Source organism: Mytilus edulis, chromosome 1, assembly GCF_963676685.1.
Source record: "Mytilus edulis chromosome 1, xbMytEdul2.2, whole genome shotgun sequence".
NCBI lineage: Eukaryota > Metazoa > Mollusca > Bivalvia > Mytilida > Mytilidae > Mytilus > Mytilus edulis.
In genome coordinates this window covers 62,235,714-62,258,140 of record NC_092344.1, presented here as the reverse complement: position 1 = coordinate 62,258,140, position 22,427 = coordinate 62,235,714, and the positions used below count along the sequence as shown (strand labels likewise).

The following is a 22,427-nucleotide window of genomic DNA, read 5'->3' as shown; positions in this document are numbered from 1 at the left end:
CACTTTTTCAATCGGACTTTCTACTTACTTACTAGTTACGCCCGACGGACCTTGAAAGAAAATAAAAAATAACTTTGCAAACATTTTTACCAAAGTCTCCTAAAAAACGACCTCAAAACTTATTTTCATCATTATTATTCATGACAACGACGTTCATTTTGTTCAACCGCTTGCTCTATACAGAAAATTGCCGACAAATAATGTTGAAATCGGAGTAAAATCGTATCTCACTCTCTGTCAAAAACAACATTGAAAATAAAATGGCTGACGCGAGAAGACAATTACAATATTGGATCTGATTCCGGAAGCGGATAAGGGTAATCCCGGGTTTTGGCAGTCAACTAAAAAAAATCCAGACAGGTGACAAAATACATCTATGCATCGAAAAAAACCACTAGAATTGAAAAACAAAAGATATATGCAAAAGAAAGAAAAAGCAGAAAATATTTTGACAAATTTTAATGTCAAAATCCAACACAATGTGACAGCTGGGAACAGTATATCTAACAATATATATGTTCTTGGTGACAGTATAAATTTTCTTTATCAGTGATAAATGTTGGTAATGCATGTTAGACGCTTTTAAAGTTAAACATATTTAACTGCAATTTCAAGGGGTATTTTTTTCTTCTCTATTTTGATGGGTCAGTTAAAATAGCTAGAAGTTTCTTACTTTATTTTCACAAATAGTGCAACTATATTATATGATACCCCTTCCTGTTTGATAATTTTGAAAAGGATAAGATCCCACCTCTCGACCATATACATTCATGTATGAGACTAGTCTAAATAACTAATCAAATGAAATATAGGGAAAGTACCTAGGGTCACCCACCCCACATGTTTTAGAACTTGGAAACAGTCGAGATCCCCACCCCTAAACCATAGTTATTCATGTATGGGACAATATAAATGAAATATAGGGAAAGTACCCAGGGTCACCCACCCCACATGTTTTAGAACTTGGAAACAGTCGAGATCCCCACCCCTAAACCATAGTTATTCATGTATGGGACAATATAACTAATCAAATGAAATATAGGGGGAGTCCCTGGGGGTTACCCCACCCCTCCTGTTTGAGAACTTGGAAACGGTCGAGATCCCCACCCCAAACCATATATCTTCATGTATGGGACAATATAACAAATTATATGAAATATAGGTGGAGTTCGTGGGGCCACTCTTCCCCTTCCTGTTTGAGAATTTGAAAACGGTTGAGATCCCCAATCTTAAACCATATATATTCATGTATGGCACTATACTACAAATCAAATGAATTATAAGGGGGTCCCTAGGGTAAATGTACACCCTCCTGTTTGAAAACTTGGAAACATTCGAAATCCTCAACCCTGAACCATATTTATTCATGTATGGGACAATATAACATTAAAAGAAATATAGGGGGAGTCCCAGAGGGTTACCCCACCCCTCCTGTTTGAGAACTTGGAAACGGTCGAGATCACCACCCCTAAACCATACATATTCATGTATGGGACAATATAACAAATCAAATGAAATAAAAGGGGAATCCCTTGGGGTCACCTCACCCCTCCTGTTTGAGAACTTGGTAACGGTCAAAATCCCTACCACTAAACCATATATATTCATATATGGGACAATATAACAAATCATATGAAATATAGGTGGAGTTCGTGGGCCACTCTACCCATTCCTGTATGAGGATTTGAAAACGGTCGAGATCTCCAATCTTAAACCATATATATTCATGTATGGGACAATATTACAAATCAAATGAATTATAAGGGGGTCCCTATGGTCACTGTACACCCTCCTGTTTGAGAACTTGAAAAAATTCGAGATCCTCACCCTTTAAACATATATACTCATGTATGGGACTATATAACAAATCAAATGAAATATAGAGGAAGTCCCTACGGTCACCCCACCCCACCTGTTTGAGAAATTGGAAACAGTTGGGACACCACCTCTAAATTAAATGAAATATAGGAGGAGTCCCTGCAGTCATCCCACCCCTCCTGATTGAGAAAATGGAAACAGTCGAGATCCCCACCTTTAAATCAAACCATATATATTCATGTATGAGACTAAATAACTAATCAAATAATATAATGGGGAAGTCCCTAGGGTCACATCACCCCTAACGAACTTGGAAACAGTCGAGATCCCCACCCCTAAACCATATTTATTCATGTATGGGACAATATAACAAATCAAAGGAAATATAGGGGAAGTCATTGGGTCACCCCACCCCTCCTGTTTGAAAACTTGATAACGGTTGAGATCCCTACCCCAAACCATATATATTCATGTATGGGACAAGATAAAAAATCAAATGAAATATAGGGGCTGTCCCTAGGGTCACCCTACCCTCTCTTGTGTGTGTTTTGAGAACTTGTAAAAGATTGAAATACCAAATCCTAAACCATATTCATTCCTGTTTGTCATTTCAAAAAAGATTGAATGACATACAAGGTCAATCTCATAGGCGTCACATATGCATATCATTTTGCTAGACCCAACCAATGTGTACTAGTTTTTACTAGGTACCCAAATGATGATTGTGGCCAAGTTTGTTTAAATTTGGCCCAGTAGTTTCAGAGGAGAAGATTTTTGTAAAAGATTACAAAAATTTAAGAAAAAATGGTAAAATTGACTATAAAGGGAAATAACACCTAAAGGGGTCAACTGACCATTTTTGTCATGTTGACTTATTTGTAGATCCTACTTTGCTGAACATTATTGCTGCTCACAGTTTATCTCTAGGTATAATAATTTCGAGATAATAACCAAAAATGTCAAAATTTCTTAGTAGCAATATACATGTACCAACTGCACCGGCATATGGGATATTTATTTCCCAACTTATTCGATATTCAAGAGCTTGCAGCTCCTACTCATACTTTGTAAAACGTCATCAGTGTCTGAGTAGAAAGTTAATGAACCAGGGGTATGTCAAAGAAAGTCTCGTCCTTCTTCTAAAAAAGTTCATCGGAAGGTACCAAGACCTTGTTGATAAATATTCTGTATCAACTTCACAAATAATACATGATGGTCTTGATGTATATATTCTGCGTACTGATGTTGTTTATCATCTAACAACGTGTTATATCGTTCTTTCATTTGTCTGTGTTCTATTATTAATATTACTTTTACTGTTGGATTGTTTTATATGATAACCATTTAACGTGGTTCGGTACTTAAAAATCCCATCAATGTGTTTGTTATTTTTCATTTTTTGCTGGTGTGTTTTGTATATGCGATTTTTTGTGTTTCTTTGGTTCTTATAACGTGACTTTGTACTTAAATAAATCCCGTCAGTATGATATTGTTTTATTATATGTCATTATGATATATTTTTATTGTGAATTAGAAAATACGTTGAACCACAAACGTGAAAATTATTCATTCGCGTAGTGGAATCAACTATTTGTGGATTCTTATAAATTCTATATAACTTTTGGACTATTTTAAATCTCTGTCTATTTCTGAAATTAATTATTACATACTTTTGATTTTTTAACCCTGTATGCTAACATTGCCCTTGTGAATTTTTAAAATTGTTTGTATATACATTAAACGACAAATATATGTGACTTATAAAATTTTCTAACGTCAGACACGGGAATCAATAAATGTGTATGTAGATAGATGTTTTTGAGTTCTGTTAAATTGTTCCTTTTAAAATTGTTACACGGTGATGACTGCTGTACCCGTATTTTGACTATTTTATTTATTATGTCTGTTTAGTTCACGCATCATTGTAAATATAACGGAATTTGATGAGACTGTCACCAAAGGGAGAGGTCTAGCGCTATAAAACCAGATTTAATCCACCATTTTCTACATTTGAAAATGCCTGTACCAAGTCAGGAATATGACAGTTCTTGTCCATTCGTTTTTTATGTGTTTTGTCATTTGATTTTGCCATGTGATTATGGACTTACCGATCGGATTTTCATCTGAGTTCAGTTTTTTTGTGATTTTACTTTTTAATTACCCATTTATCTAAAAATTAGTTCAACCAAATATTTGACATTCCACAGGTATCAAAAACATTTTTTGCAAATTATATCCATTAACAGTTAAGACCATAGTTGTGAAAATTGATAAACAATAGTTTATATAAAAGACATGACATTTTACTTTCTTTACAACACAGTAATCTACATAAGAATCAAACCATACAGACATTGGCATTAACAATTACAGGATATCTACCAAATTCTGCATGAACAATACAGCTGGGTGTAGTCTGTTTTAAATGTAGAACAAGCTTACAAAATCTCGAATGTACACGTTCTATCAAATATAAATTGTCCTCTCCCCAAATTTCCGAACCATAGAGAAGAATAGATAAAACTATCCTATAAAACATGTCTAACTGAGATTCTAGGCCTACTTCGATTCGTCCAACTCGGGTTAGTAGAGTCTATCGAGTATACTCGACTGACAACCGAACCCCCCGAGTTTGACCTTCTGAACCTACCCGAGTTAACTCGATATCAACCCTGGGTCGGGGCAAGTTAAGTCGAGTTTCAAGATTGCGTCTAGTAGTTGCAACAAATAAAATTGATACAAATAAACTGGTATTTGACAAAACACAGCCGAAGAATAAAGCTGACAGGGGGAATTTATTATTGCATGTATTTCGGAATCAGCCAATGTTGTTCATGTGTATATTTGGTCCTCAAATCTCTTCAACTTCGTACTTTATTTGACCTTTCATAACATTTTTGATTCGAGCGTCACTGATGAGTCTTTTGTAGATGAAACGGGCGTCTAGCGTAAATATTAAATTTTATTCCTGGTATCTATGATGAGATTGTTATCAGCTGTCGGTGGTGGTTAGAAATAAAATAGAAATTATTTTTTTTTTCTTTGAACGATTTTTTGTTCATTTTTTTTTAAATCACTAACAAAATATTTTTCAAAAGCAAACAGGATCAGAACTTTTCTTTGTGAAACACTATGTAATACTTTTTTTATTTAAATGCTCAGCAAAAAACAATTTGTTCACCTCCATTATAATAGTCAACTCGATGGAAGAGTTTTTACTTCGATTCAGAACGGTTGCGCACATGCGCATTAGCACTGACCTTTCAACTAGAGTTAACCCGAGTTGGACGAATCGAAGTAGGCCCTATATACATGTATAGTCAAACTGTTTTGCCTACACTTTTTTAAAATGCTATGCATTGCTTGTGTACCTTTTTCACAAGTATATGTTCGGGTCTTTAGAATTGAACCACTTCTAGCAAATAATATATACCGAAGCATTTATACAGAATTATACTTTTTAATTCTCTATTCTGTTTAAAAGAAAATATAACATTGTTGGTCTGTATCCCTTTGTAGAATATAAGAACTTTTGTCGTATTAATATTTATTTCTAATTATCATTTTTCACCATTATCACAGAATATATCTAGCATGTTTTGTTAATCTTCGATACTTTTGGAAAACGTCACAGTGTCATTCAGCTGTAATAACATAAATGTGTTTATTTCCCGTGTCCATATTAATTTATTACCTTCGGCTAGGCTATAAACAAAGTGAACTCTTCGGCTTGATCAGATGCGTCGAAATAACGACTACGTAATAAACAAAGCATACGTCATTAACACCAAATATAAAAAAAAAAAGACGATGGGGAATGATTGCCAATGAGACAACTCTCCACAAGAGACCAAAATGACAAAAAAATTAACAACTTTAGATCACCATATGGCCTTCAACAATGAGCAAATCCCATACCGCATAGTCAGCTATAAAAAAAAAACGAAAAGACAATGTAAAACAATTCAAACGAGAAAACTAACGGCCTAATTTATGAACTGTTTAGGGATATAACTTTTTTGTAATGAGTTTTAACAATGACAAGAATAGCTTCAAACCATTATATGGTGCGGTGTTACTCATCACTGACGCTTGACTAAAAAAAATAAAAGGCCAAATAAATTATGACATAGATAAAAATAAAACACATCGAACACAGGGACCGTCTCAAATCATAATTGCCTGATAATAATACTTGATAAAAATAGTAAACATTTGCAAAAGTAAAAACACAGATTGTTTGTTAAAATGTAAAAAGGTTTCAGTATATAAATGAATTTTTTGTTCAATCTTTCATATCTATAAGCGAACATTGAGCGTTGCAATTATTAATGTCACATAATCACTTTCAGTAAAATAAATGACAAAAAGGGCATTTTGTTGGTTATTCAATCAATAGTTAGGAAGTATGATGTAATTGTTGAAAATACTAAAGAAAACTTCAAGGAACATTATAATGTTCTTTTCAGTGCATATGCTAGACACATTTCATTGAAATAGGGTTGTTGCGTACAATACGATATTGAATCAATGATTTCTGCATATTAAGTTGAAATCATTTATCTTTCCTTTCCGGAGCGTCTATTGAGTATTATGAGGACAACAAGGAAAGATCACACTGATAAAAACTTCTATCGTATTTAATGTTATCCCTGAAAATGTCTCTTTGGTTAGATTGTAGTAAAGACTTGTCATTATCGATTCGCAGATTAATGTTAAATGCGCTTTAACATGTGTAGGAAGTGTTTTAAAAGAGATGAGTGCTGTTATAATGTATGTGTTGCATTCACAGCAAAAGTACTATATGAATATAGCATGATAAATACAGCCCGAAAAAGTATTCGACAATCTATTTATACTAAATACACACTTACTATTAGAAAAAAAATATATGTAATTGTGCCATATCCAATGTATCTTTATGAATAATGCAATAAAATTAACACCAAGTATACTCTTTAATTTTATTTCGTTGAAGAATAACTACAACAATACAATATGTTTGTGACAAACGAAGTCGCCATGGATCTGGAAAGGACGGATGGAATATCTGTACGGATGGATGTTATAAACCAAACAACAAGACAGCTATATATGTACTGAGGTATAGATGCATTACTGCCTTGCGATATTAAAGGAGCATAAATTGTCAAATTCCTGTTGACTTCAAATTCACTTATTGATTTTGATTTTTAAATATACTAAAACATATATCCAAATTTTAGGAAATCCAAAATAAAAATTTGACAATGCATGTGGTCGACAATATGTTTCAACATTTCGTGTGTACTTTAGTCTAGTCGCCATCAAATGAACTATTGAAGTGACCTCAGAAAACTGTCAACTGTCATATAACTCTATATCAACATACATATATATATGAATAGCTAGCAAACCCGTGCAATTAGATTTATATTGGTCTGTTTGATATTATTATATTATTAGCACTGTATTGACAGGTATATTGTCACTTTATTAATCAAATTCGTATTTGTATTTGTTCGTATTGTAACGACAAAAGCGGCAATACTAACATATTGCGATATATTGGATTTTTTTATTATCTATTTTTTGGCCAAAACCATTTCTGTGAAACAACAAAGTCAATTTTGCCTATTCTGAAATTGCAAATTTGTCACGAACACTATTAAAATATACGCGAATACATAGTACATTCAAATAATTATTTTGAAATAGGAGGATCACAAAATTACAAAAAAGACAATTAGAAAAATAAACATAGTTAAGAAAACTGTGACAACACTAATTTTTTACTACGGAGAAGATAAAGTAAACATTTGTTCGTTTTATTTTTGAGCAGTTCAAACATATAATATACAGTATATATATTTTGATCTGAGCGTCACTGATGTAGACGAAATGCGCGTCTGGCGTATAAAATTATAATCCTGGTACTTTTGGTAACTATATATAGGTCGACCTAAATGAAACATTTACACGCTTATTTTTCATCACACAATGACATACATGAAACATAAAAAAACATGGTTTGATTCAGCCTCCAAACGATCCATGCATATGATTTCGTAATGAGGAGTACCCAAATTGCATACATGCTCACATTCACAAATGATAAACATGTTTTATTTTATGTCTTCAAATATATAAAACAATTTGATAAAAATGCATTGTTTTAAGAAATGGATGTTTGTTACATACTCAAAAAGCTAACCTTTAAACGATCATTTTGTCGCCGTATGCGTAGATTTCACTTTTGGAGTAAACACTAAATCTGTTGACAAACTGTGACTGGTTTTTATATTGGCATCAGGTTGGCGTCGTCGTCCGTGGTCGTCGTCGGTTTCCGAAGACTTGGTTTTCGCACTACAACTTTAGTATAAGTGGATAGAAATCTATGACAACATAAGGTTTATGACCATTAAAGGAAGGTTGGGATTGATTCAAAGGGTCCAAAATTAAACTAAGTTGGATTTTAACAAAAATTGAATTCGTGGGGTTCTTTGATATACTGAATCTAAACATGTACTTAGATTTTTGATTATTGGCCCAGTTTTCAAGTTGGTCCAAATTGGGGTCAAAAATTAAACTTTGTTTGATTTCAACAAAAATTGAATTCTTGGGGTTTTTTTATATGCTGAATCCCAAACATGTACTTAGATTTTTTATTGTTGGCCCAGTTTTCAAGTTGGTCCAAATCGTGGTCCAAAATTAAACTTTGTTTGAATTAACAAAAATTGAATCCTTGGGGTTTTTTGATATGCTGAATCTAAACCTGTGTTTAGATTTTTGATTATAGGCCCAGTTTGCAAGTTGGTCTAAATTGCGGTCCAAAATTAAACTTTGTTTGATTTCAACAAAAATTGTATATATGGGTTTCTTTGATAAATGCTTAATCTAACCATGTATTTAGATTTTTGACGTTTGGGCCCGATTATCAGATTGGTCCACATTGAGGTCTAAAGGGTCCAAAATTGAACTTTATTTGATATAAAAAAAATGTAATTCTTTGATATGCTGAATCTAACCATGTATTTAGATTTTGGATATTGGACCATTATAGTTAATGTCCAATATAAAATTTAAAGTTTTTAAGTTCTAAGACCACATTCATTATGTGTCAGAAACCTGTGTTGTGTCAACTATTTAATCACAATCCAAATTCAGAGCTGTATCAAGCTTGAATGTTATGTCCATACTTGTCCCAATGTTCAGGGTTCGAACTCTGCGGTCGTACAAAGATGCGCCCTGCGGAGCATCTGGTTGTGTATCTTAAAACAAATAACTATGTTGAAAGACGTGTATAATGTTAAATCATGAAAACACAAATTGTTTAGTTATATATGAGAAATGTTGTAAGATTTTCCAATCTTTTTTTTTTTTGCTGTATGTGTACAATTTGGGTTTTCGATGGAACGTGGGAACTGTGACTTTAACACTTTATTTCAATATAGTACTAAAAATATGTAATGCATTGTCTTTTTTTTTATTAGCATAGGGAATGATTATGAGAATTCGCAAAGTATAGATCTGCATTATAAGATTAATGTTATCAGACACAAACCAAGGTAATTTGATATACTATTTTGGTATTCGTTCATCTCTCAAAATGTTGTCATTCTTAAATATAACAAAAATACTGATATTTACAAATTATTATTTTGAAAAACTAATAATAGAACTTTAATTGAATTTAAGATGAAAGACTATTAGAATACATCATCACATATCAAGTAAAACTATTGTCTACTTAATAACAGAAAAAAATAACAATTCATAAACATCACCGTTAAATGTTTAAATATGAAACGTTTTTAATAGTTAATATATATCAGTTGTAGCAGGTTTCTACGAGGCAATCAAATAAGAACCTTTTTTTATTTCAATAGTAGATGATTGTTTAATAAAAACAAATACATGATATGTTTTCTAACTGAATTTCTCAAATAGTTATCAAAGGTACCAGTATTATAATTTAGTACGCCAGACGCGCGTTTCGTCTACATAAGACTCATCAGTGACGCTCATATCAAAATATTTATTAAACCAAACAAGTAAAAAGTTGAAGAGCATTGAGGATCCAAAATTCCAAAAAGTTGTGCCCAATACGGCTAAGATAATCTATGCCTGGGATAAGAAAATCCTTAGTTTTCGAAAAATTCAAAGTTTTGTTAACACAATGTTAACAGGAAATTTGTAAAAATGACCACATTATTGATATTCATGTCAACACTTCGGTGTTGACTACTGGGCTGGTGATACCCTCGGGGACGAAACGTCCACCAGCAGTGGCATCGACCCAGTGGTGTAAATAGTTATCAAAGGTACCAGGATTATAATTTAGTACGCCAGACGCGCGTTTCGTCTACATAAGACTCATCAGTGACGCTCATATCAAAATATTTATTAAGCCAAACAAGTAAAAAGTTCAAAACGACTTTTATAATTACAAAATTCAAGTTGTAATAAGATCTGTCATATACTGTCAAACTGACTTTTGTCATGAAAAAACGTATCTTTCACGTAAAATGACACAGATGGGTTCTGCATAGAACCGTATTATCAATCTGGGTTTACAACATGTCCATTGTTGATCTGTTTAGATTATAAAATTCAAAATCCGTAGCATTAACAGATTCCATTTTGATAATGCAAGGCTTACAATTGATACTGAGGGTTCTGTTTTATCTATTTTTAGTCTTCTAATATAACACTCAAACATTCAAAAGTCAAAATTGAAAAATGAAAGAAAACAGGTATATAAAAATCAGTAAACAAAATAAAACAACGTTTGGAATGTATGTTAAAGATAAACAAGTAAAAAGTTCAAAACGACTTTTATAATTACAAAATTCAAGTTGTAATAAGATCAGTCATATACTGTCAAACTGACTTTTGTCATGAAAAAACGTATATTTCACGTAAAATGACACAGATAGGCATAGAACCGTATTATCAATCTGGGTTTACAACATGTCCATTGTTGATCTGTTTAGATTATAAAATTCAAAATCCGTAGCATTAACAGATTCCATTTTGATAATGCAAGGCTTACAATTGATACTGAGGGTTCTGTTTTATCTATTTTTAGTCTTCTAATATAACACTCAAACATTCAAAAGTCAAAATTGAAAAATGAAAGAAAACAGGTATATAAAAATCAGTAAACAAAATAAAACAACGTTTGGAATGTATGTTAAAGATAAACAAGTAAAAAGTTCAAAACGACTTTTATAATTACAAAATTCAAGTTGTAATAAGATCAGTCATATACTGTCAAACTGACTTTTGTCATGAAAAAACGTATATTTCACGTAAAATGACACAGATAGGCATAGAACCGTATTATCAATCTGGGTTTACAACATGTCCACTGTTGATCTGTTTAGATTATAAAATATAGCATTAACAGATTCCATTTTGATAATGCACGGCTTACAATTGATACTGAGGGTTCTGTTTTATCTATTTTTAGTCTTCTAATATAACACTCAAACATTCAAAAGTCAAAATTGAAATATGAAAGAAAACAGGTATATAAAAATCAGTAAACAAAATAAAACAACGTTTGGAATGTATGTTTAAGATACCTAAATATTTACAAATACATCCTTCGTTATATAACCCGATTTGTACTAGGTTTTAGTTTTGGTTGATTGTTTTTGTGAATGGGGGAGGCAATCGGTCGTGCACCTTCTTAGTTGTGTATAATTTGGAGTTTAGTATGGCGCTCATTATCACTGAACCAGTATATATATTTGTTTAGGGGCCAGCTGAAGGACGCCTCCGTGTCAGGGAAGTCTTGCTGTATTAAAGACCTATTGCTGACTTTCTGCCGTTGTCTGGTCAATGGTCGGTTTGTTGTCTCTTTGAAACATTCCCCATTTCCATTCTCTATTTTATTTAGTATTGGTGTTGTTTGGTTTTGGTTTTTTTTTGTAAATGGGGGACAGCAATCGGTCGTATACCTTCTAAGTCTTTTTCCTGACTTTGTTTTATTAGAAATTATGAACTTTAAAAAAAAAAAGTAAAATCTCAAATATTTAGCAAATCAAAATACAGGACCGATAATGCATCATATAATTCTTGTTGTACATCATATAAAACCACAAAATGATAAACCACGAAGTATTATTTGTCATTTAAGAATAAAGGGAACAGATATATATGTATATCAAAAGAATAAAGATAACCTTGGAGGTCAGTCTATTAAACTTGGTACATGGAGCGATGCAGTGAAACAAGGATTGGTATAGTAATTATGTGTAATACGAACATAAGATTAAATCAACACCATTTAGATATTTTAAGAACTGAATTCAAAACAAAACTCAAAGTATACATACTTGATCTTCAGATATATCTTCAACAAAATAGCGAGTTTTTGTTAACAATCGAAACAATATAATAAATCAAGGTCATATCATTATTTATTTCTTCGATGATTAGATCGACGAATCATCTTGTTGAGTGGCATTCACTCTTGGTATCATTCTTCTTGAGGTTTATACTTAATGGCTTAATAAAAGAAACGCACTTCTTCAGAACAGTTTTTGAGTTTGGATTGGTCCTCACAGAATAGTTTATCATGTTTATTGGTGTAATGTAAATGAAAAAAAAAAACTATTTTGATGAAACTTCAACTTGTGTTTACTTTTTTTACTGTTCTTTGTCTTACGCGTATAAGACATTTTGTCTAACTCAAATGCTGTTTTGTTTTCGTTTTATAAATGTCATACTTCTACTTACGCTTGTGCGTGATGTCTTCTAAATGTACAGTTCTATAGATAGGAGATCGTATGCTTGCTAATTAGACAAATATATATGTAAGATAAAATAAAATAGTGTAGACAGTCTGCATATGTTAAACGTTAGTCCACGTTGTAACACGTCAATCCACGTTGTAACACGTCAATCCAGACAAGCAATTGTAAAGAGACAAGCAGTTGACAATTAATATTAATTTCTTTGGTTTTCTAAAGTCATCTTACTTATGCATAGCATGAGTAAAATTAAACAGTAAATTTGTTGATCTGTACTGACAGCGATGCACTCAACTTTATTCTTTCTTTTTATTCAGTGTGTACAATGTGCATTTATATTATAAAAGTGAATGACATATTTATCGTCTTATCTTCATTTAACATATTTTTTTATTTTGATATCGGTAGAATGACCAGAACATACTCATTATTGATGTTGAATCACTAACTGAAAGTGTAGTTGATCACATTATGATGAGTGGAGTACTAAATATAATACACCAGTTCTCTATTCGGATCAGTTACGGAGATCCAGTGTCCGGAATTGACTATTTAACAGCACTTCAACAGTTGAGAATGATATTTGAAGCAGGTTTTAGAATATACTGGTCGAGACCTGAATGGTCGTGTATTATTGCTAATAACAAGAACAGATCAAGTTGTGTTTATCTAGATATGGTATGTTGAGACTGCAAATGCTGTCACAGTTCTTATTTAGTTTATTTGTATGTATACAAAAAAAAAACCCGGACAAATATCAATTCTAGAAACATAAAGGCTTCCATCCTAAACACTGTTTTTGCGGTATCCCATTCAGCCAGAATTGCGAATCAAGAAATATATGCTCTACCGAAAATAATAAAAATGTATACAAGTCTATAAATGGACTAATTAGCAAATTTACTATATACCGGATCGTCTAGAATAGACGATAGTATTCAGATAAAGAAAACAATATATGTCTAAAAATTTGCACAACGGTACTAATATGAGATGGTATTATAGGAAGAGGTTGTTTTTAAATCGTGTTGACAAATATTTCGGCTTAAGAAAAAGCCTTCGTCAGTGTCAATAATTTAAACAATATATATATTTAAGATGCATTACAAAAACAATATCAGGTCAATGTCATAAAAATATAAACTCTTTTACATGAGGCTGATAAGGGCGATGTTCTACTGAGCATTTCCCCAGTTTTGCGCCGAGTACAAAAAAGTCTATATGTTTATGACATTGACCTAATTTTGGTTTTATAATGCATCTTAAATTAATACCTTGAAAGCTTTTTAAATCGTAACACAAATATCAAACTTATTTTCATTCTTATATGGACCCCTGATTGTGGAGAAAGTGTTTCATGATGAAATTGACATTATACAAAATATAGCTGTGTTACTATATTAAGGAAATAAAAAAAAATTAGTTGCAATCAATATAAAAGTTATTACATGTACAAAGGTACCTTGTACATTTTATTACATGTACAAAATATTGCTAAAAATGCTTAAGGATGTGTTTAGGTGAGGTTAGGTGAAAATTAATAAATTAAGAATTTGAAATTCATACTGTTAGCTGGTAGAGCATTCGTTAATGATAAAAATAAGCTAAAAATATTAATAGGTCATGGACCTACTTTTCGAGATATTTGAGATGTAAAATTAGGCGGGATAAGGCTGACTCGGACTCTTACCTTATATATGCCTTGGTATTATTTGGGTATCAAAACAAAAGAAAGCAAATTAAGAATCTTCTAAAATTTGTTAAATGACCTTTCATGAGCTATTAAGATTTATATGACAAAATAAATAAGTGTTATGGGGCAAAATATTTTACCTTGGAATGAAAAACACCAAGGAGTCCGAACATTTGACACAAATTCACATAAGTTCATCCTTAAAGAATGACGTTTATATTGTCATTAACCTCAATAAAAAAAATCATATTTTCTTTTGTGTTTATTCATGTTAGTGTTTTTTAATACAGTTAATGGCCAGATGATTAATTCTGATAATTTTAATTGATTGTTTCTCTTATTTACAATCATATGACCAAATGTTGTTGGGGCTTTTTCCTTATCAAATATAAAGTTTGTCCACATGTTTTGAAACGGAAAAAAAATCTCAAATTATATATATCTCAAAAATTCATGACTACAGCTATCGCTCACCGAAACTTTCATTGAATATGTTATACCAATTGTATAAAAGTTTATTGCGTTTGTGTTTACTTGATATACGTTCATCGGGAGTTTTCTTTTTAATTTGTCAAACTTGTGAGAACACTTCGACTAAACAGCGATTACAAGTAAAGGAATATAATTGGGAAAATAGTGATCGAAAATGAAAATTTACATTCAGTGCCTATTTTCATAAATATTTGAATTGGTAGAAATTCATTTTAAAAAGTCATGTATTTTCAATCGACGAGGACTTTGGTTGATTTTTCTACAATGTTATCTGCTAAAACAAGAGAGAACTGTATTTTTGTTTTATCTGACGCATGTGTTCTCCTTTTTATTCTATAAATAATATTTTCAACGATTTGCAAATACATGTAATGTATTGTTAACTAGAACAACATTGATTGTTTACTTGTTTAGGTTTACCATAAGTGTAGAGATTTATCTAAAAGATAATAGCAAACATCAGCACGCGGTGAGTAAAATATATAGGGATACGTTATTTATTATCATGTTTTATTGTCTGTGAGTATACACATGTGTGTTTTTTGCTGGTTAATTCGAAATAAACTAAATTAAGGTATGGGATGGTTTAATTATTAATTATTGATACTATGTCTGTATATAATATGGTTTTGACATTACTTAATGATGTTTGAATTGATTCAGTTTGGTTTTGTCCTTACATAACATGTTTTTTTTCATTACTCGCTGTGGTTTCACCATAATTTAATTCGATTGTGACATAAAATCATTTTTTGAAACAGATTTCGATGTGGCAGTGGGTTAACGTTATGCAGATGTTTAATTATATGATGTAGTTTTGTTATTCAGTAATACCACAGTCCCACTAGGCCACAATCGCACTATGATCTGTGAAAAAAAATGGAAATTTTGATGATCGTAGTACGATCGTGTAGACCGCAGTAAGGTCGTATCACGGTCGTGGTGAGGTCTTCAAGATCGTGTTGAGCGTGGTCAACTTTGAATATGTTCAAAACAATAGATGTACCATCGTAGCGAGAGCGTAGCGAAAGCGTGAGTCTATTCGGAGAGACTGTGCTACGATCTCACAGCGACGTTATTACGACCTCACTACGACCAACACGTTCTCACCGCGACCCAGCTACGCTTCCACTTCGACTATACCACGTTAACATTAAGCTGTTCAAGACCATAGTACGATTCTAGCACGTCCTTGCCGTCCTCACGCTCTTCTTACGACCTGACTACGTTCATACTACGTCTATCAATCTGATTGTCATTTTCACATAAAATATATTAAATATCTCCAGGTTTAGTTTGTCTGTATATAATTATACTTCTTGTCCAATTTCTCTTACGGCTCAAAAATGCTTCTCGTTTTTATATACATTAGACCATTGGCGCATCCGAGGGGGGTCCAGGGGTTGGAACATCTCCTTTTTTTTGGTAGATCAACGCATTTGAATGGGAGCACATAGTTGGAACCCCCCTTTTTACTCTGGGTTGGCACCCCCTTTTTAAAATGGCTTGATCCGCCCTGTAGACCGTTGGTTTTCCCGTTTGAATGGTTTAACACTAGTAATGTTTGAAGCCCTTTATAGCTTGCTGTTTGATATGAGCCATGGCTCCGTGTTTTAGGCCGTACCTTGGCCTATAATGGTTTAATTTTAGAAATTATTAGTTTGATGGAGACTTGTCTCATTGGAACTCATACCACATCTTCCTATATCTATTGACACATCTGTGTCATCTCTGCTATCGTTCACTAAAATATCGTTATTTGAGCGTTAAGGACCAGCGATAGATTGTAATTTAGGTTGAATTGGTCATTCCGTCATCTCTGCTTGATCTGGATTCGTTACTATCAGAGCTTCCTCTGCCTTAAATCAACCCCTACCACCACGCCACGTGTTCTAGTAGATTTTGGTGGCATGACAGTATTGTTTCCGCTAAATCTACGTATTAATCAGAAATGGAAGGAATGAAACTGTATTGATATGGAACACGATGTTGACGTTTTTGCTGAGAACGTAGTAAGATAGCGGTATGAACGTAGTATAATCTTGGTAAGAACGTGCTATAATCGCAGTGAGAACGTGATGAGCGTAGAAAGATCTGATAAGCGTAGTGAGGTCGTAGAATAAGCGCGATGAGAACGTGGTATAATCGTAGAGGGATCGTTGTAATGAGGACGTAGTAGAATCGTGAAAGCAGCGGCAGTTAACACGTTCATGCCGCAACCTCACCGCGGTCTAAATTACATTCAGATCGCGATGAGCGTGGTGCGATCGTGGTCTAGAGGGACTGGGGCTTAATGACGATTAGCTAATTCTTAATTTGATTTTATGATATTAAGTTTACATACTGATATTTCAAAATCTTCCGATATCACACTTGGTCTGTTCGTTCCAGTATTTGATGTTGTCCTGTCATTCTATGGTATTGTTATCAAATTACTTGATGTGGTAAAACCACTACACCCTTTTATTCTACGTTTTTCATGTTTCGTTTTTTTTAATGTGCTTCAAATGAGTATAATTGTAATTGAGTTCAAGTTCAAATTAACGTTTTCTGACATCAGACACGCGAAGCAATGAATGTGTTTGTAGATAGATGTTTTTGTGTTCTGTTCAATTGTTCCTTTTAAAATTGTTTCACGAAGATGACTGCTGTTCCCGTATTTTGACTATTTTATTTATGATAAATATAGGAAGATGTGGTGTGAGTGTCAATGAGACAACTCTCCATCCAAATAACAAATTAAAAAATTTAACCATTATAGGTCAATGTACGGCCTTCAACACGGAGCCTTGGCTCACACCGAACAACAAGCTATAAAGGGTTCCAAAATTACTAATGTAAAACCTTTCAAATGGAAAAACCAACGGTCTAATCTATATAAAAACAAGAAACGAGAAACACGTATAAATTACATATACAAACGACAACTACTGTACATCAGATTCCTGACTTAGGACAGGTGCAAACATTTGCAGCGGGATTAAACGTTTTAATGGTACCAAACCTTCTCCCTTTTTCTGAAACAATAGCATAACATCACAACATAGAAAAACACACGATAAAATATCAATTGGCACGCTTAACTCAATCAAAAAAACGTAAATTAATAATGATGTCTGTTTAGTACACGCATCATTGTAAATATAACGGAATTTGATGAGACTGTCAACAAAGTGAGAGGTTTAGCGCTATAAACCAGGGTTCTACATTCTAAAATGCCTGTACGAAGTCAGGAATATGACAGTGTTCTTGTCCGTTCGTTTTTAATGTATTTTGTCATTTGATTTTGCCATGTGATTAGAGACTTTCCGAATTGATTTTCCTCTGAGATCAGTATTTTTGTGATTTTACTTTTAGTTATTGTTTAAGGCTTTGGTAGGAAAAGGGCAAAAGCTGACAAAAACGCACTCAAACAGTTTATTTCGGACATAAGGTTGATATCCCAAATCCAATCTTGCCGGCTGTTTAAAAACTCTTTTTTTTAAATAAGTGTAACGTTGACTGTAGAAATGTGAGTTATAGGTAAAAAAATAAATGACTCAATGCTAAATCAAAGTCGATTATAATTTTGGCTAAAATTCTAACTCGAAATCGAAGACTTACTCTCTATTCAAACAGAACTTAAAAATTGAACTTGAACGTTTACTCAGTAGCTATATATAGATAATCACAGTTATCTGAGGAAAATAACGAATGGAAATCGACTTTAAAAATAGAACTAGATTTTCCAAAAAGTACGTGGTTTGAACTCATCAAGAGGTGTAACAACCTCATCAAGAAATGGCAGAATGACATCATCAACTGGCACGATTATCCCATGCAATATTGTGTAAAATTGTCTGTGTCATTTGGTCTTTTGTGGAGAGTTGCTGAGTTTCAAACACTTGCACAGATGTGTCGAAAGAAAGAATTACCTTCATTCATATTTCGCATCACTTGTTTATACGATATCTCTCATTTGTTTGTCATTTATTTTTCCACTTCTATATAACAAATACAGATATGAATTTTCTGCAACATCTTTAATATTAGATGTATTTTGTATACGATTATTCAATCTTTCTCCGGGGAACATGTTGACTTGTAACGTTGTATGATAAGAGCCTGACTGAATGCATCTAATCACGCAATGAACGATTGCTTTGAAAAGTAATGATAACTAAACTGTCCTCTTGTTCCGTGAATATAATGCGTTTTGTTTCATTCTTTTCTTCTATCAATAAGTTAATTTTTTCCTCACATTTTACAACATTTTGTAGAGCGAGCATGGGCACCTAAGAGTTATAAGTTTCTTAGAGGACACGGTGTTAAGACAATTGAACAACGCCAAATCAGATCATCCTACACATGTGATACCCGTCGTGTTGTTCATGTTGTTACATGACTGGTTATAAGTCGTATACGATAAGTCACGTTGGAAAAAACTTTACGGGATTTTACAGTTAAAGCTTGAGGAACATATATGTTATCATCTGTGAAATAGATATTTCATAATAGTCAACCAACTCGTATACATAAATCTCGTATATCCTCAACCTATAGTAGATTTTACAGTTTCAGATTTTGCCAAAAAAAAAATTAAAGTATTAGTGAAATTACCAAATGTAGATCATCACGGAAAATTAGCTAACAACAGTGCATGTTTATCGAAGAACTATCAAATGCCTGAATGTATCTGAAGAACAGTTTTCAGGTATTAAGTATATGTTAGGGATACTGTAACAGCCAGTACTGATTAAGGAAATTTCGTAGCCTTTTTTCCAGACACTTGATATTTACTTTTTATCTTTATTATGTTTATAGACTCATTAACTGACTTAATATTATAAATCATGTATACAATATCCCCTGGTTTTTTTTAATGATATCTGTGTGGATGTTTTATCAGCAATATGAATAGGGCTTGCTGCACTTCTGTGTAACACAATTGTACATATGTTTTTTGACTAGGCATTAATTTGAATATTGTTTTAAGTTCATTATTACAGACATTTTATACTTTGTTTTACAATATACTAGTTACATGTTCAGTCAATTGAAAAGCTTGATGTTACGTTACAAAATATGTTTGCATTTTTTTATTTCAGCTTTTGGATATTATCGAGAATAATCATGTAACTGTATGAATATGTCTTGAATGAACCGTCCAATACTTTTTATGATCCATTATTTAGAGCATGTACATGACATTTTAATATGTATTGCTGATGAAAAATGTTGAAATATATCATATACATGTAGGGCCCTTTTTTTAAATATTGTTACTTTTTTTAAGGTATATGTTGCTGTATTTATCATGTTCATTCTTATTGAATTTATTGATGTTCATTGTTTTTAAAGCAATAATTTTATAAGCACTTTATTGTTTTATATACTTTTGTAAGTCCCATGTGGTGTTTTTATTTCTCCATTGAGCTTTCCTAGCCCTATTGGCCATGTGAGCTATTGTTATCACTTTTAAAATCTCAGGGATGTTAACGAAATTCTGGTGGAATAAAGGGGGATTTGAAGTAATTAATCTGATTGTTAAGCCTTGCTTCATTTCAAGTATCCTATTTTGTTATTTGCCCATGGATTTATGAGTTTTGAACAGCGGTATACTACTGTTGCCTTTATTTATTCAGTTGTTTTTATACACCTGCCTTTTAAGACGGAACGCATTATTTAAAAAAAAAATCTTTTTTTGACATGTTGCATCATATTTTAAGTTCACCCTATGCGAATTACTTCAAACTTAACATAATTTTTGTTATGATGGTCTCAAGGTCTGTTTATTTTCGGTTGAAAATCCCTTTTTTTTTCACAAATTTTTGTACTTTCGTCTTTTTTGCGCGGTTACTTAAGAATATCTCGTACATTGTATTTCAAAGTTAATTGTCGTGGTGGTGTAGAGGTCTGCATATTTCTACAATATATAGACGTATCATGCTCTCATTGTGCAGCAGTTTGATTTTTTTTCTTTTTTTTTTTTAATCACAGAGATAGAACTTTAACTAAATCCATAATTTTGTCATTGAATTATATATTATGAGATGACTTGAAAATCGAATAAAGCTGGAAGAATTCTTTAACTGTTAGATAATTAATCCTAATATTTTAAAATGTCACAATTCCATTTATCAGTTTTTATGTATGGGAGACAAACCCCGTTGTATTTTTTTATGCAATCTCAGGAATTTGAAATTGTATTATTCACATTGTACATGTATGTAAATAGTAATCATGGTAGATAGAGGTTGTGTTTTATTTCTACAATGTTTTTATTTTTCTGTACTTAGGACTTCCAATTTTATCTTTGTGTTAAGCAAGTATGCACCGAGTTTTTACCATACTAAGTTTTTATGTGTTTTTTGTTTGAATTCATATATGATAACTCCTTTCTCATTTGACTTAGATTAACCCTTTAGCATCACTACAAGCAGTTCATGAATTGTCTGTTACATAGAAACAATGGCTGTTATAACAAATGTCAGTTATCAGAGACATTTTTGTCAGGTGAAACACTAATAGGGTAATATACCTTCACTTCGTCTTGAGTCTGATTTTTTTACTGGAATTGATTTAACATTTTCATGTTTTTGGGATTATTTTAGCAATTTATCTATGGTACCTTACAATTAAATGGTAATTAATCTGCAAAAAACTGTTGTAAAATCTACTGGGCATTGAGGAAAAGTAACTACAGATGTAAACCAACAAGATCGGGTCAAGCAGGAAAGAACAACATACTTGTTATTACACTTTCAATGATTATATTGGGGAAGACAACTTCAAACTGTAATTACATGCATGTTTTGTTTTTTTGGCTTGATGCTATCTTGTTTGTAAACATCTTTTTAGTTACCTGAAATTGAAGGAATAATAACTATTTAATCAAAAAGTATCATTGACAAATTGCTAAGGTAATCTAAAAATTGTCAAAATATTAAACAATTGCTTAAAGAAAATTCAAGAGAAGTTATCATAAAAATACAACCATTGTACGTGTTTTGTTTTCAAAATAACTGATGATATGAGGAGATAACCCCATTATAATTCACACAATAACAGTATGCCTGTTATTTTCTCTAATAACTTGTCTCAAGTTATAACATTGACTGAAGATTATGGTTTTCTATGTACCTGTCCTTGTATCTATTTTATATGTAGAACAATATAAAGTTGAAACTTTAATTTCGCTACTGATAGCTTTCTCTAGTCATGAAAGTGTATAAACCAGCTGATAAACAGTTTCTTTTGTTATTTGTGTTATTAAATAAGATGCATTTATATTTTATTATAATGGAATTATTTTTTTTATATTTCATGAATTATTTTTGTTCAAAAACTTATATGCCTTTGACTGTCAGTTGTTTAGTTTTATGTTGATTAATAAAACATTTGTTTTCACTGACTTTTCCTTGATTCAACAGTAACAATGTACCTACGAATACCCAATATAGAATTTGTGAAAGTCATTAATAGTTGTCTATCGACTTTAACTGAATTATGGTATTTACTAAAAAAAAGTAAACAAAAATAAAGGAGGTAATCAAAAAATCAAGTGGACTAGGAACATATCTGTATTAAGTTGATCAAATAAAAAAAAGGATCATTTGTCAAAGGGAGATAGATAATCCAGAGTACTTTTTTTACCTATTTAGGTAAATTCAGCATATTTGCATAGGTAAAATAATTTTACC

General features: G+C 32.1%; 1 protein-coding gene across 2 annotated transcripts in view; it reads left to right on the top strand.

Moving 5' to 3' along the window:
* Window positions 1–22,134, top strand: part of LOC139515063 (uncharacterized) — a 42,275-nt gene extending 20,141 nt beyond the window's left edge. The window contains exons 5-10 of one of the 2 annotated variants that reach the window (XM_071304625.1): window positions 6,797–6,922; window positions 9,291–9,365; window positions 11,945–12,047; window positions 12,969–13,238; window positions 15,160–15,214; window positions 19,306–22,134. In XM_071304625.1, coding sequence (XP_071160726.1) covers window positions 6,797–6,922; window positions 9,291–9,365; window positions 11,945–12,047; window positions 12,969–13,238; window positions 15,160–15,195 — 610 coding nt within the window. In that variant the 3' untranslated portion in view covers window positions 15,196–15,214; window positions 19,306–22,134. The remainder of the gene's footprint in view (window positions 1–6,796; window positions 6,923–9,290; window positions 9,366–11,944; window positions 12,048–12,968; window positions 13,239–15,159; window positions 15,215–19,305) is intronic. The other variant, XM_071304633.1, reaches the window with a different exon arrangement.
* Window positions 22,135–22,427: the final 293 nt, after the last annotated feature.